Source organism: Saccopteryx leptura, chromosome 10 (assembly GCF_036850995.1).
Source record: "Saccopteryx leptura isolate mSacLep1 chromosome 10, mSacLep1_pri_phased_curated, whole genome shotgun sequence".
Classification (NCBI taxonomy): Eukaryota; Metazoa; Chordata; class Mammalia; order Chiroptera; family Emballonuridae; genus Saccopteryx; species Saccopteryx leptura.
Window position 1 is genome coordinate 20,211,346 of NC_089512.1, and position 12,444 is coordinate 20,223,789.

The 12,444-nt window shown below is 42.4% G+C and overlaps 1 protein-coding gene across 2 annotated transcripts in view; it reads left to right on the forward strand.

Annotated features, from left to right (window-relative positions):
* Positions 1 to 1,595: 1,595 nt before the first annotated feature.
* The window catches only part of GADL1 (glutamate decarboxylase like 1), a 186,774-nt gene continuing 175,925 nt past the window's right edge, over positions 1,596 to 12,444 (forward strand). For both annotated transcript variants that reach the window (XM_066350801.1, XM_066350802.1), the window contains exon 1: positions 1,596 to 1,775. In XM_066350801.1, coding sequence (XP_066206898.1) covers positions 1,739 to 1,775 — 37 coding nt within the window. In that variant the 5' untranslated portion in view covers positions 1,596 to 1,738. The remainder of the gene's footprint in view (positions 1,776 to 12,444) is intronic.

The window sequence follows — 12,444 nt, forward strand, 5'->3', positions numbered from 1 at the left end:
GCGTGATTATATAATGTGTGTTGGGGGTGGGCTGTGGGCAGGCAGGCAGGATCCTTGTAGCCTGGGGCTTGGTTTTAAGACTAAGCCTTTCCCACCCTTTTTGATGTGGGGTGGTGCACTCTCATGAGGAATCCCATTATGCCTCAGATAAGTGACTTTGTATCAGAGACTTCCTTGTTGGTATATTGGATTAAAGGTTTTGGTTTCTACATTATAAAGTGGGGCAGACCAGGAGCTTGCTCTCTCTTGGTTCCTAAGATTAGCATTAGAGGAGAGCAAAGAAAGTCCACATGGACGAGGCCAGGAGAAGCAGCTAAGAGTGCTGTAGGAGAAGCTAGTTTGTGCAGAGAGAAGGAGATGGGGAACAGAGGTGAATAAGTCTGGTGAGCTAGAAACCTTTGATTCTAGGAAACTCAGATAAGTCAGTAGCTTTGTGAGCACTGAATAAGTGGGTTTTGGAGCCCAGTGTGTGTTTTTACTTGCTCGCTAGGTGCAAGCTAGGATTAAAAGTAATGGCCCACCAGTTTTTGGCTCTATTGTTTCATTACCGTCTGTCCGAATCTATTGCGAACCTGCATGTGAATGGCCACAATGGTGGGTCCTGGCCATACAGGAGGAAAGTTCTACACTGTCTCCACTGGCAGGGGCTTTAGTGATGCTAGCCAAAGGGAAGAATTCACCTGCTAAGGAATGATATTAGGCTCTGTGCAAAAGTAAATAGAAATTTTGTTTTCAGTCTGTTGAAGGATCCTGATAAAACATGCAGTTCCTTAATGCAGCTGTCATAAATGTTCTTTGAAGTGGCATTAACTGATTGCTCCTATCATATCAACAGCTGAGTTAAAAGCCCCTAAGAGAATTTAACTTTAAACATAAAGCTTGTTGGAGGAATGACAAAAAAAAATAGCACTCACTGATTAAATTTAAATTTACAATGGGAATTTGGCTAACACCCAACTTCCGCAAGCTTGATGGAAAAACATAGTGTTGAGAAAATTCTAGTCTAAAATCCAAACAAATATTTCCCCTTCCGGATTCACCACCTCTTTTTGGTTCTTTATCACCAGACAACAAGGTGCCTACCACTTTCCCTTAGAACCAAACTTGGAATTTGGCAGAGGCAAAAGTCTGAAATCCGATCAGGGGAAAAGGAATTTGCTTTAGAACTCTTAAATGTCAAGGCGGGACTGAATGAATGGTAGCGGATCCTGTTCACCTCAGATGCCCTAACACAGGTTGCCCGAGCAGGCATCATATTTAGCTTAGGGCTTCTCAGGCCAGGTCAGACCCTGCGAGGTGGTTCCTCAGAAAGCTGGACGCTGGGAAGAGGACGGGCCAAGGCTCACTCACCTGCCTCCCCCAGCCTCGACCATAGGCGGGCTGCGGGGGGGTGCTTCCTGCCTATCCCTACCCAGGCAAATTACCCAAGCTCCTACGCACAGTGCCCATCCCTGCCCAGAGAGGGCAGAGGGACGCTGGCCCCGGGTCAAGTCAGTGGCAAGCAGCCAGTCGCCCGCCGAGTATTTAAATAGAGAGCCGTGGTCTACAAGAAAGAGGCTCTAGAGATTGCAAAGTGAAGGAAGCGCCCAGCGCGCGTCGCGGTCCCTCCCCTTGCGGTGGCTGCGCCCAGCAGCGGGGCGCACCTGCCGGTCCCTAAGGGGGCGCTGCCTCAGCAACCGCAGCCGCTGCCTAGACTGCAAGAGCCGCGCCCGGGGTAGCCCGGAGTTGGGGAGCAGCGATGAGCAGCGACCCGGACCCCGAGTGCCTGGTGGACGGTAACGACTCTCCTGCGAGCCTCCGTTTTTAGTCTTTAACCTCCCCCCACGCGGTGTTAATCTCCATGGTGCTGGTTGACCTAGGGGACCAGGGAGGAGGGTTATTTCCCTGTAAGGTGGTGGGGATGGGTAGGAAGTCCTCCTATTCAGGGACTTTTGCACCTTTTTTTTTTTTTTTGCCTCTTTTTAGGGCTATTTTTAGAATTAAAGTTAACTTCTATAAAGAGCAGAGAACCGCGCTTGAAACAAACAATGTGCACTATGCTGTTTGTTAATAACACATTAGGGTTTCACTGATTGGTGCGCTCTGCGAGTCTCCTTAGACACAGTGGAGAGACCTTCCCGTAAGGAAAGGCGATTTTGCTTCTACTTTGGGATATACACAGCATCACCCCCTGCCCTCCCACCTCCACCCATTCGTTACTCCACGAACAGGCTGTTAGAAGAGGCTACCTTGATCTTACAAGACTGACTGATGCCCTAATGTACTTCGTACTGAAGCTTAGGGACAGGGGGACTGAGACGTTAGTTGTTTAAAGAAGGCATCGTGGCAGCAGAATTTCCCAAATTGACCTTAGGACTTAGGTGCCATTAGACCTGCTGTAAAATTATGGTCAGCAGCTTTTGTGAGGGAAGGGTCTTTGAATGTGTGATGAAATATTCGGAGTCCCTTTTCCCTCCAGCTTCATAACACATGTTTGGATGTTTGCTGAGGATTTCAAGATAGACCCCTTACCTGCCTCAGTGTACCTCCTGGTTAAGACCCTGCTTTGAAAGGTGGTTAATATTATTGCTATCCAATCATTTTTATTAACTAGTTAGTCATTGACTTTTTAGGAGGAATGCTCCTATAGGAGTAACTCCTCTTTGCATCAATAACCCTTTTGGATTGTACCAAACACAGCTTAATTAAGCTGTGTGAAGTTGGAAACTCTCTGGGGGGGCTGGGGTTCAACAGGTGCGTCAGGCACACTGGCTTGGCTTCCCTGCGGATCAGTCATTTTCTGGGCAGGGAATCTGCACAGGAGTTAGTTGGCAAGGCGAGAGAACCATCATGCTGCAAGAAACATTTCATTCATTCCTTTTAGAGTCTCAAGAAATGTTCCCATCATAATCGCTCTGGATCCTCTTTAAAACTTTTTTTTTTTAATTGCATTGTTATTGTTTTCATTATATGGCATAAAACTGACACTTTAAAACGACTGGAGCTTATTGTAAAACGATCACTCTCGTCTTCCTAGAGTCAGCACACACTGTAATTTAAGACATCTGGCTATTTGAGAACTGATTGAGAGGTGTAAATTAGATTGTTAATTTGATAAGTTCCTAATCATATGTCAGGCTTCTTTACTGGACGCAAGAATGGGTAAGATAATTGTATCTAACTACCTTAGCCCTGAACTGTTTTGTTTGTTTGCTGTGTTTTTAATTTTAATTTCTGTTTTAACGCCACACACCCTTTCGAACTGGGATGTAAACTTTAAAAGAAGTATCTAGTCTTCCTAAGTCACATTTGTGTGCTTGTAACCAGGCATGTCTGTAGTCTGTGAGGACTTCACAGTTGAACAGTGAAGTGCAAAATTTCACCTTAAATTGCAGTCCCAGAGGATACAGGAAGGCTGGGGCCGCTGCTATTCTCGAGCAGGTGATGAGGCAGTAACATGTGTGATAACACCTGCTTGTGCCAAGTGTTCACTGTGACATCTTGAAAGCATACAGGATATGTATCTGTCAGGCTTAGTAAATTTCCAAGTGTAGATGACCACTGGATAAGTATGTTAAACGATATGCCTGTGTTGAACTCCGTTGTAGAATATCTGTTACAGATCTTACATTTGGCAGAAGGTCCCCGGGAATCCTGTGGCAGATGCAGGGGCTTAGCCCGCACTTCACGCTCTGACACAGTTTGTGATCTTGCCACAGTACATCCAAGAGAAGTTTAGGCAGTTAGTTATACCAGATTTGGATTTTAATTCCACTAAGGTAAAGAATTCTTTAGACTCTCATTTTCTTTGTGGATAGACCTGGAGATTATTATGCTAAGTGAAATAAGCCAGGCAGAGAAAGAAAAATATCATATGATCTCACATATATGTGGAATCTAATGAACAGAGTGAACTGAGGAACGGAATAGAGGCAGAGGCAGGGTCACGGGGACCAGAGGGACAGCTGTCAGAGGGAAGGGGGATGAGGGGATGGATCGGAGAAGGTGAAGGGATTAGTGAAACTATATATACATAACACAGAGATATAGATAACAGGACAGCAAATCCTAGAGGGAAGGGAGGAGGAACTTAGGGAGAGAGGGGAAGGGGGTTATAAAAAGGGATACAGGGGTGGGAGTGAGGGAGTTATATTCAGTGGGACACTTGAATCCATGTAAACACAATAAATTAAACATTAATAAAAAGAAAAGAAATAACATAGACTTTCCATATAATTTGGTGGGCAAAGTCATTGTTTTAATTTTATTCAGTTTTGATTTTTGTTGAAACTAAAAACTGGAAGCAAATTTCAAGTTTTAATGGAAGGCTAGATTTTTATTTTTCCCTGTTGAAAAGCTGACTTTTATATACTATCATAAGTCTGGTATATTGTAATAAAATAAAGAATCTTGACATTCAGGAACAAAATTGTTATATAATTTTATTTTTTGCCCCATCCTTATCTTTCAGTTTTCTTTCTCTCTGAAATGTTTTCAGTTTTTATTTACTTTTTTTTTTTTTTACCACCCTTTAAGTCAGGGGTCCCCAAACTATGGCCCGCGGGCCACATGCGGCCCCCTGAGGCCATTTATCTGGGGCACCTATCAGACCTATCTCCGCTAACCCTCCCTTACTGACTAATCGGGGTGGAGAGGACCCTGGGATGTGTGGCTCATTGAAGAAGTGACAGCAGCCTTCTTTCCTCTTCCTGTGGGGTGGGAAAGCTGTGAGGAAGGACTTTCTGAAAGTTCTTACTGATGGTAGGCCTGGATCTGCACTTGGGAATAGGAGTCTGCGCTTTGTCCCTGGGGCAGGAACTCTGCGGCTGCTGGACATGCGAGGCACTTTGGCCTTTCTGACAGAAGGGGCACCTCTTTCATTGGTGGTCAGTGAGAGGAGCATAGTTTCCATTGAAATACTGGTCAGTTGGTTGATTTAAATTTACTTGTTCTTTATTTTAAATATTGTATTTGTTCCCGTTTTGTTTTTTTTTACTTTAAAATAAGATCTGTGCAGTGTGCATAGGGATTTGTTCATAGTTTTTTTTATAGTCTGGCCCTCCAATGGTCTGAGGGACAGTGAACTGGCCCCCTGTGTAAAAAGTTTGGGGACCCCTGCTTTAAGTGAAACCCACCGCAGGCAAACTACATTGCCCATGAGTCATCCCTCACTCAGGGCAGAAGTGCTAACACCTATTGAACACACTGGGTGCTAGCTGAGCTCCTACAGACCTATCTCCGCTAACCCTCCCTTACTGACTAATCGGGGTGGAGAGGACCCTGGGATGTGTGGCTCATTGAAGAAGTGACAGCAGCCTTCTTTCCTCTTCCTGTGGGGTGGGAAAGCTGTGAGGAAGGACTTTCTGAAAGTTCTTACTGATGGTAGGCCTGGATCTGCACTTGGGATAGGAGTCCGCGCTTTGTCCCTGGGGCAGGAACTCTGCGGCTGCTGGACATGCGAGGCACTTTGGCCTTTCTGACGGAAAAGGGCAGCCTGTCCCAGGCCCAGGGCCCACACTCTCTAACAGCCCTTCTCCGGAGCAGGTGTCCCAGTGGTAACACTTCCCTTAGGTCACTACGGATGAGTCCATTTTAGAAAGCAGTGCCTTGGGAGAACTGCTGTTCTGTGTGCACAGCTGTGGGAACATAGAGGGAGGAGAATTCACAGCTCTCTGCCTACAGCCTGCTCCTCTGTGTGTCTCTGGACGCATCATTTATCCTCTGCCAGTCTCGATTTCTTCATCTGTGAAACAGGGATAAACACATCCACTGTTTAGAATTATGGTGAGGATGAGGAGTAACATACAGCATAATAATATACTGTCTGGGAGGCAGTAGGCTCCCATAAATAAATTTACATATTCTGAAAACCGGATGTAGAGGTGAATGAGGTAATTCATTAATCTAACTTCTGAGTGTCTTCTAATGTTTTATATATACACATCCGGGGTGCTTTCATGATGGCTGTCCATTGAGTAGCCTTTCTTTGTTTGGAACAAGAGCCTATGCGAGGCAGGGTGGCTTCTTCCATTGTTTTGGTTTTGGTTTTAATCACCATTCTTCGGGTATAGATATGTGAGTGAGTGACATTTAAACCTCATACATTTATATACTGGGCAGAGAATTTAATGTTTCTTTTACACCATCTCTGGGAGCACCGTGATCATGTCTTCCTTCTAACTTCTCATTGCTTCTTCAGTTTTCTGTCTGGGAAGAAGGGACTCTGAGGTTCTTTCTCCAGGATCATCCAGTAGCATCCCCATTCCCTTCCACATGGGGAACTCCTTCCAGTCGGAAGGTAATCCTTACCCCGGGTTTGAGATTTCCCCTCGCAGGGACTCTGCTCCCCTCCCCGCTACCCAGCCCTGTGGGCCTCCTTCTCTAGAAGTCCCAATCCTTTGATTGGAGGTGGTGCCCCATTCCGTCCCACTGCGGTAGAGTGGATATGGAAATAGGAAAATACTGGAAGGAAAATTCTCTCTCAAAAATAGAACCCCCCCCTCTCGCTTTGCCCAGGACACAACTGGGCAGGGGTCCCCAAACTACAGCGCACGGGCCACATGCGGCCCCCTGAGGCCATTTATCCAGCCCCCACTGCACTTCCAGAAGGGGCACCTCTTTCATTGGTGGTCAGTGAGAGAGCACTGTATGTGGCGGCACCGCAAAGTGCAGCGTTGGTCACGTACAGTACTACTTCCGGTGACACTGGACGCACCCATCATGGCTCGGAAGCACGTCATATCACTTGTTACGGCTAGCAGTGACAAATATGGAACTGGACATTGACCATCTCATTAGCCAAAAGCAGGCCCATAGTTCCCATTGAAATACTGGTCAGTTTGTTGATTTAAATTTACTTGTTCTTTATTTTAAATATTGTATTTGTTCCCGTTTTGTTTTTTTACTTTAAAATAAGATATGTGCAGTGTGCATAGGGATTTGTTCATAGTTTTTTATAGTCCGGCCCTCCAACGGTCTGAGAGACAGTAAACTGACCCCCTGTGTAAAAAGTTCGGGGACCCCTGTTCCTGGGTCTGGCATGGCCCCTCTCCCTCTCTTTCCTGCTTTCCCTTCATGTGAGCTTCTGAGGACTCCTGAGACCCAAACTCCGTGAGGATTGGTTCTGTTTGCACCCCTTCAACTCCTTTTCAGGTTCTGAGGGATTGATTGTGTAGAACACTGAGCTGTCATTTTGTGTGCTTGGAACCACCACCCAAAGGAGGAAACGTAATTTTCCTATCATTCTGGGGCACCCGTCCTAAGGTCCCCATTCCAGTTATAGTCCCTTTCCTCCCCTAAAAGGAACCAGCCCCCTGATTTTGATAGTATTTACTTACTTGCATTTTTTTATAGTTTAACCATCAAAATATGCATTCCTAGCCATAATAATTTAGTGTTACCCATTAAGAAATGTGACTTTTTTGGCTCTGGCCAGTTGGCCCAATAGTAGAGCTTTGGTCTGGCATGTGAATGTCCTGGGTTCAATTCCCAGTCAGGGCCCACAAAAGAAGTGGCCATCTACTTCTCCATGTTCTTTCTCTCTCCCCCTCCTGCAGTCATAGCTTGATTGGTTAGAGCACATTGACCCCAGGAACTGAGGATGGCTCCCTGGAGCCTCCACCTCAGGCACTAAAAATAGTTTGGTTGTAAGCATGGCCCAAGATGGACAGAATATTGGCCTCAGATGGGGGTTGCCAGGTGGATCCTGGTCAAGGCACATGTGGGAGTCTGTCTCTCTTTCTCCCCTCCTTTTACTTGGAAGAGAAGAAAAAAAAATGCAATGTTTTTTACTGTACAGCTTTACCCTCCTGTCCTTTTATACCTGCTGAATAAGCTGGGCCACTTGACCTATAGAATCCTCCACAAACTGAATTATGCTGCTTTCATGCTCATGGCTCGCTCAACATTTTTTTGACAGTGCCTTCTTTTGAACTCCAGTTTATAGCACCCTAGCCCTTCCACTTGTCTAAGTTATATTTCTTCATCTAATCCTCAAATTATAGGAACAACCATGAAATCACTTTATCTATTAGGCTTTTTACGATTAAACCGTAAATCATTTTACTGAGCATTTCACAGTCATCTCATTTCCTGTATTAACTTCATTAAACATTATAATGAGTTGCTTGAAAATGGATACTCTCATTCACCAATTAGTTCAAATACTAGTAATTTGGGAGCATTTGGAGTCAGTTTTCAAACTTTTAATATTTTAAGCCCTTTTTAAAAATCTGTCTTCAGAAATTTTCATATTTTCTCCTATTTTATTTTTGATCTCTTAATTTCAAGGCAATTATTTCTGCTCTGCTGTTAGTTGTTGGAGTGCAGTAAATGTGTAGCAATATGGTTTAGTTTGAAAAATATAAACACTGGGTTACTTAGATTACAGTATATTGAAGGATAGTTTGTACAGTAAGAGTTCATTTTGTTGAAAAATAGTAATTCATTTGTACTTATGGAACCAGAGCTGAAAGAATATTTACTTGAGGATTAAATGTAATTGTAAGTGATTGGGTGAATGATGGGGGTTTTCTTAGGTTCTTCCTGTCTGTATTTTCCCCAGTGATCCTGCATTACTCTGAAAGAAAAATAGAAAAAAAAATTAATTAGTTAAGGGAGAGGGTTGGGATGGGGTTTCACTTGGCTTAAATGTTTTTCTCGCTCTGGCCGGTTGGCTCAGTGGTAGAGTGTCAGCCTGGCGTGCAGAAGTCCCGGGTTCGATTCCCGGCCAGGGCACATAGGAGAAGCACCCATCTGCTTCTCCACCCCTCCCCCTCTTCTTCCTCTCTGTCTCTCTCTTCCCCTCCCGCAGCCGAGGCTCCATTGGAGCAAAGATGGCCCGGGCGCTGGGGATGGCTCCTTGGCCTCTGCCCCCAGGCGCTAGAGTGGCTCTGGTTGCAACAGAGCGATGCCCCGGAGGGGCAGAGCATCGCCCCCTGGTGGGCAGAGCATCACCCCCTGGTGGGCGTGCCGGGTGGATCCCGGTCGGGTGCATGCAGGAGTCTGTCTGACTGTCTCTCCCCGTTTCCAGCTTCAGAAAAATTAAAAAAAAAAAATGTTTTTCTCATTCAGTGTAGGCCTGGCTTTCCAGCTGTATTTATCTAGTTTGGTTTTTATCTACATGGGTATGCATGCCATTTATATTATTCAAACATATCCTTACATTGGAATCTAAGTGTGTTCTTATTAATCCCCTATGCTGAATACTCAGGTTATCTCAACATTTCTTTTTTTATCACAAACAAGATAAAGGAAAAATAATTGGCTAAAATTAATTTAAGATATGGAAGCAAATAAAAGAATGGGAGAACTCTACAGTTCTAGAAAAAGGTAAACAATGTCTGAAGACAAAATATAGAGTTAAATATTTGCCCAAATGAGCATAAGTATCACTGTTCCTTAGAAATCCATTGATGAGAAATAATAGGGTTGTTTTTTTTTGACAAATGATCAACTTGAACAAATCACACTTGGTCAAATTGCTGTTGGAGAAAGGAGGAGGCTGCTCTCAAGGCAGCGAGGAGAGAGGAAAATATTTGAGCTTTGATTCTTACAGACCAACACTCAGTTTCTGGCTCTAAAAGCAATGAGGCCCCTTTCTGAGCAATAGTTCACTGCCTAGTACAATGGAGGTGATAAGAAACAGCACTACTTATGCCACTGGCTTTTATGAGAATGTATATTAAGTACCTGTTCCATTGAAGATAAGTATTTCCTACCTTCCTCCCTCAATTTCATCACATTGAATTACATGGATAAATATAAATGCAACTCTATGGGGAGTATGTTTTAAAATAAGATTTAATTTGAAGAATCCTCCAAACCAAATAACGAATGCGTTGTGATATGAAGAAAGGAGACCTTGGACTTCTACCAGTCCTAATAGAGTAATTGAAAAGGGAACAGTGATTTTTTTTTTTAAGATTCTTCCTGCTCAAAACTGAAACAGCATAAATAAGGAATACAATAGAAAAAATGTAGCCTGGGAGATAGTTTTTTTTTTTCCTGCTACTCTTAAGTGGTGATGATTGAGGTCAACATCTCCCTGAGCCCATAGAAGGACACATCCTATCTCTGGTGGATTTAGGTGACTAAAGGTTGTCCTTCTTCTGTTGCCGCCGCTTGTGTAAGGACCATCCTTTTTCAACAGGCCCTGCAGACTGCAGACTTGCACATGAAATGAATCACAGAGACCCCCAATGTGGGTTTTCACCTGATATTTATTTTGTGAAAAATATATCACAAAATTCTCATGCAATGAAATGATCACAGAGCAGGCATTCTCCTGCCCTGGCGGAGCATTGTTCCATGTCCCTAGATGTGGTTTAAATACATTACTTAAGTTGCCTTGTCTGTGATTTTTGTGTCTGGGGCCCTTCAAGCTAGGATGGATCCAAAAAAAGTGTTTGTACTCAGACTCAAGAGACTACCATGGAATGCATCTTTGCTGTCCCCTTTCTTTTTCTTATTGGTGGTGGGATGACAAAATTTTATAGAGTGAGATATGGAAACATTTGGAATTGGGTGAGCAAATAGGATATTTAGAGTTGAAAGATTTAGACCCATGGGATAACATCCATCTATTCCACATATTACTGTCTCACTACTAATCACTTTAAAAGCCAAACACTTAAAATTTGCATTAGGAAACTTTTAAAAGCCCTAGTTGGATAGCTCGGTTGGTTGGAGCATTTTTCTGAAGCACAGAGATTGCTGGTTTGATCCCTGGTCAGGACACATACAGGAATAGCTTGATGTTTCTGTCTCTATGTCTCTCTCCCTGCCTCTCTCTAAATTAAAGAAAAAGAAGAAAGAAACTTTTAAGATTCACAATAGCATCAAAAAGAATACTTACACATGAACCTAACCAAGAAGGTAAAAGACTTGTATACTGAAAACTAAAAACATTGTTGAGAGAAATTTAAAAAGTGAACTACAGATTCAACACAATCTGTATCCAAATTACAAGAGCATTTTCTACAGAAATAGTAAATGTTATCCTAAAATTTATACGGAACCTTAAGGAATCCCAGGTAGCCAAAATAATTTTGAAAAAGAACAAAGTTGAAGGACTCACACTTTCAGATTTCATAACATATTACAAGCTACAATAATCAAAAACAGTGTGGTACTGCCATAAAGACAGACAGCTAGACCAATGCAATAGAATAATGAGCCAAGAGATAAGCCCTCGTGACTATGGTCAAATGATGGCCACCAATGTGACAAGGCCACTCATTACGGAAAGGATAGTCTCTTTAATGAATGGTACTGAGAAAACTAGATATTCAGATGCAAAAGAATAAAGTTGGATCTGTACTTTACACAATATAAAAAAGATAAAATATATGAAAGACCTAAACTTAAAACATAAAACTATACAATTCCTAGAAGAAAACATAGGGGAAATCTTTATGACATTTGATTTGGCAGCGGTTTCTTGGATGTGGAACAAAAAGCATTAGTCAAAAAAAAAAAAAAAAAAAAAGCAGAAATAGAGCAATGAGAATACATCAAACTTAAAAACTGTTGTGCATCAAAGTACACAACCAACAGAATGAAAGGCAATCTATAAGATGGGAGAAAATATTCACATATCTTATAAGAAGTTAACAGTCAGAATAAATAAAGAACTCCCACAACCCAACTATGAAAATCAAATAACCAGTTAAAAAATAGGCAAAAGACTTGAACAAATATTTCTTCAAAGATGATATACAATGACTAACAAGTATATGAAAAAATGCTCAATATCACTAATCATCAGAAAAATTCAAACCAGAACCTCAATGAGATACCACCTCACACCAATTCAATAGCCACCATAAAAAAACCTCCCAGAACAGAAAATAACAAGTGTTGAAGATTATGTAGCAACATCAGAATTCTTACACACTGTTGGTGGAATTATAAAATGGTGCAACTGCTATGAAAACCTTCTGGAGGTTCCTCAAAAAAGAAGAAATTAATAAAACTATCATATTTTAGTAACCTCACTTGTGGCTAAATATCCAAAAGAATTGAAAACAGGGTCTCAAAAGATTTGCATACCCATGTTCATAGCAGTGCTATTCATGATAGCAAAGAGGTGGAAGCAGCCCAAACGTTCATCAATGAGTAAATAGATAAACAAGTGTGGTAATAACTTTAATGACATATTATTTAACCTTAAAAAAGATAGAAGTTTCATCACATGCTACTACATTTATGAGCCTTGAGGATATTATATTAGTGAAATAAGCCAATCACGATAAAACAAATATTGTATGATTTCACTTATACAAGGTACCTAAAACAGTCAAATTCACAGAAACAGAAAGTAGAATGATGGTTACCAGGGGTGGGGGAAGAGGGAGAGAAGGATGAGTATTGAATAGGTATAGAGTTTCAGTTCTGAAAGATAAAAAGTTCTGGAGATCTGTTTTGCAACCATGTGAATATACTTAACATAGAGAACTATAAACC